The sequence below is a fragment of the Suricata suricatta genome, chromosome 11, assembly GCF_006229205.1.
Source record: "Suricata suricatta isolate VVHF042 chromosome 11, meerkat_22Aug2017_6uvM2_HiC, whole genome shotgun sequence".
NCBI lineage: Eukaryota > Metazoa > Chordata > Mammalia > Carnivora > Herpestidae > Suricata > Suricata suricatta.
The window spans coordinates 10,874,843-10,876,941 of record NC_043710.1 but is presented as its reverse complement, the minus strand read 5'-3'; the positions used below and the strand labels follow the sequence as shown (position 1 = coordinate 10,876,941).

At 45.8% G+C, this 2,099-nt stretch overlaps 1 protein-coding gene across 1 annotated transcript; it reads left to right on the top strand.

Annotated features, from left to right (window-relative positions):
• The first annotated feature begins 204 nt into the window (after positions 1-204).
• Positions 205-1,149, top strand: LOC115271832 (olfactory receptor 4D6). The gene has a single exon (XM_029914798.1). It carries the CDS (start codon positions 205-207, stop codon positions 1,147-1,149), a length of 945 nt encoding a protein of 314 aa, XP_029770658.1.
• The last annotated feature ends 950 nt before the right edge of the window (positions 1,150-2,099 follow it).

Here is a 2,099-nt window from a genome sequence, read left to right as displayed (position 1 = left end):
AAAGAAGAATCATCAGGATAAAGAATTCCCAGACCACAAGAGGGGAGACCCTAGCCCAGTTTTTCTGAGTAGTCATGATGATCTGGATGCTCGAGATAGCCTTAAACAATATAGGATAAATGATCCTGGCCCCTCATGACACCATACTCCTAACCCTAATGTACCTTCTCACCAAGACAGACCTGGAGGAGGGTGGTCCCCACCATGGGCCAGAGCAACCACACCAATGTGAAGGAATTTGTCTTCCTAGAACTCACTCACTTCAAGGAGCTGGAGTGTTTCTTGTTTGTGGCCTTCCTTGTTGTATATGTAGCCACTGTGCTGGGCAATGCCCTCATTGTGCTTACTATCACCTGTGAGTCCCACCTTCACAGTCCCATGTACTTTCTGCTGCGGAATAAATCGGTCCTGGACATTGTGTTTTCATCTGTCACTGTTCCCAAGTTCCTGGTGGATCTGTTATCAGAGAGGAAAACCATCTCCTACAATGGCTGCATGGCACAGATCTTCTTCTTCCATTTTGCTGGTGGGGCAGATATTTTCTTCCTGTCCGTGATGGCCTATGACAGATACCTTGCAATTGCCAAACCCCTGCATTATGTGACCATTATGAGAAGGGAGGTGTGGGTGGGCTTGGTGGTGGCTTCCTGGGTAGGCGGTGGTTTGCACTCAATTGTCCAGATAATTCTGATGCTTCCACTCCCCTTCTGTGGCCCCAACATCCTGGATGCCTTCTACTGTGATGTGCCCCAAGTGGTTAAGCTGGCCTGCTCCGATACCTTTGTCCTGGAACTTTTGATGATCTCCAACAATGGGCTGGTGACCCTGCTGTGGTTTCTCTTGCTCCTGGGATCCTACACTGTCATTCTGGTGATGCTGAGATCTCACTCTGGGGCTGGACGGAACAAGGCCTTGTCCACCTGCACCTCCCATATCCTTGTGGTGACTCTGCACTTTGTGCCTTGTGTCTACATCTACTGCCGGCCCTTCACTACGCTGCCTATGGACACAGCCGTGTCCATCAATAACACGGTCATTACGCCCATGCTGAACCCCATGATTTATACCCTAAGGAACCAGGAGATGAAGTCAGCCATGAAAAGACTACACAGAAGGCTTGGACCTTCTGAGATCAATAAGCTGGGGTGAGCACTCACACTGCACCCGGAAATCTATGATCTGTTTTCCTCAAACTGCTGGGGCAACAGACTGCTAGCTCTTTTGCCCATCATTTTTGTATATCCTCATAGCCACTCAGATCTCTTCCAGGAATCTAACAACAAAAGGAAGAGATGAGGCTGAACATGAGTTATTGGGCTTGTGACCTTGGGAGAAGTAGGGGATATAAGGTGGAAATCAATAACCTAATGCTATTTTGGTGTAATCTGTGATTCTCCATGCTAACATATTTTCTCTTCCTTTCCCACCTGCAAGTTGGAAATGACATTGTCCACAAGGCTGTCATGAGAATGAAGAATGATCAATGCTGAGAGGGTAGTGGTTAGCACCTCTCAAAGAATTAATCAGGCTCACAATCCAGGTTCCCTATTGTCAATCCCTGTAATCCTAAAAATATGCATATATGGAGATTATGGATGTGTTTATTTCACACATGCTCTCTCTGGTGGCTCTGCATTCCCAGTTAATTACTAAAATCATTTCTTGATTTAGTATTTTGAGTGTAGAATCTTCAATATATTTCACTAGCTAGTGAAAAGAGAAGGAATATTTTAAGTTGTGTTCAGTCAGGTATATACATGGACAAATCTACCTATGGTGACCTATTCTTGGGACAACTCTACTATTTTGCCCACTGAATTAACCTTAAAAGGACTTGTATCATTTGGGAATACATCTGCACAAAATCCACAATGGTATTTTGTTTGTTTTTAATGCTTATTTGTTTTTGTGTGTGAGAGATAGAGAGATGAGTGGGGGTGAGGCAGAGAGAGAGACTAGTGGGGGTGTGGCAGAGAGAGAGGGAACAGAGGAATCAAAACCGACTCGGTGGACTCTGTGAGGGCAGCAGAGAGCCCCTGAGGAAGGGCTTGAACTCACCAATGGTGAGATCATGACCTGAGCTGAAGTCACATGCTCAA

What these genes read in the sequence shown, in the direction of transcription:
- LOC115271832 (XM_029914798.1), top strand. Translation starts at nt 205, where the DNA reads ATGGGCCAGAGCAACCACACCAATGTGAAGGAATTTGTCTTCCTAGAA.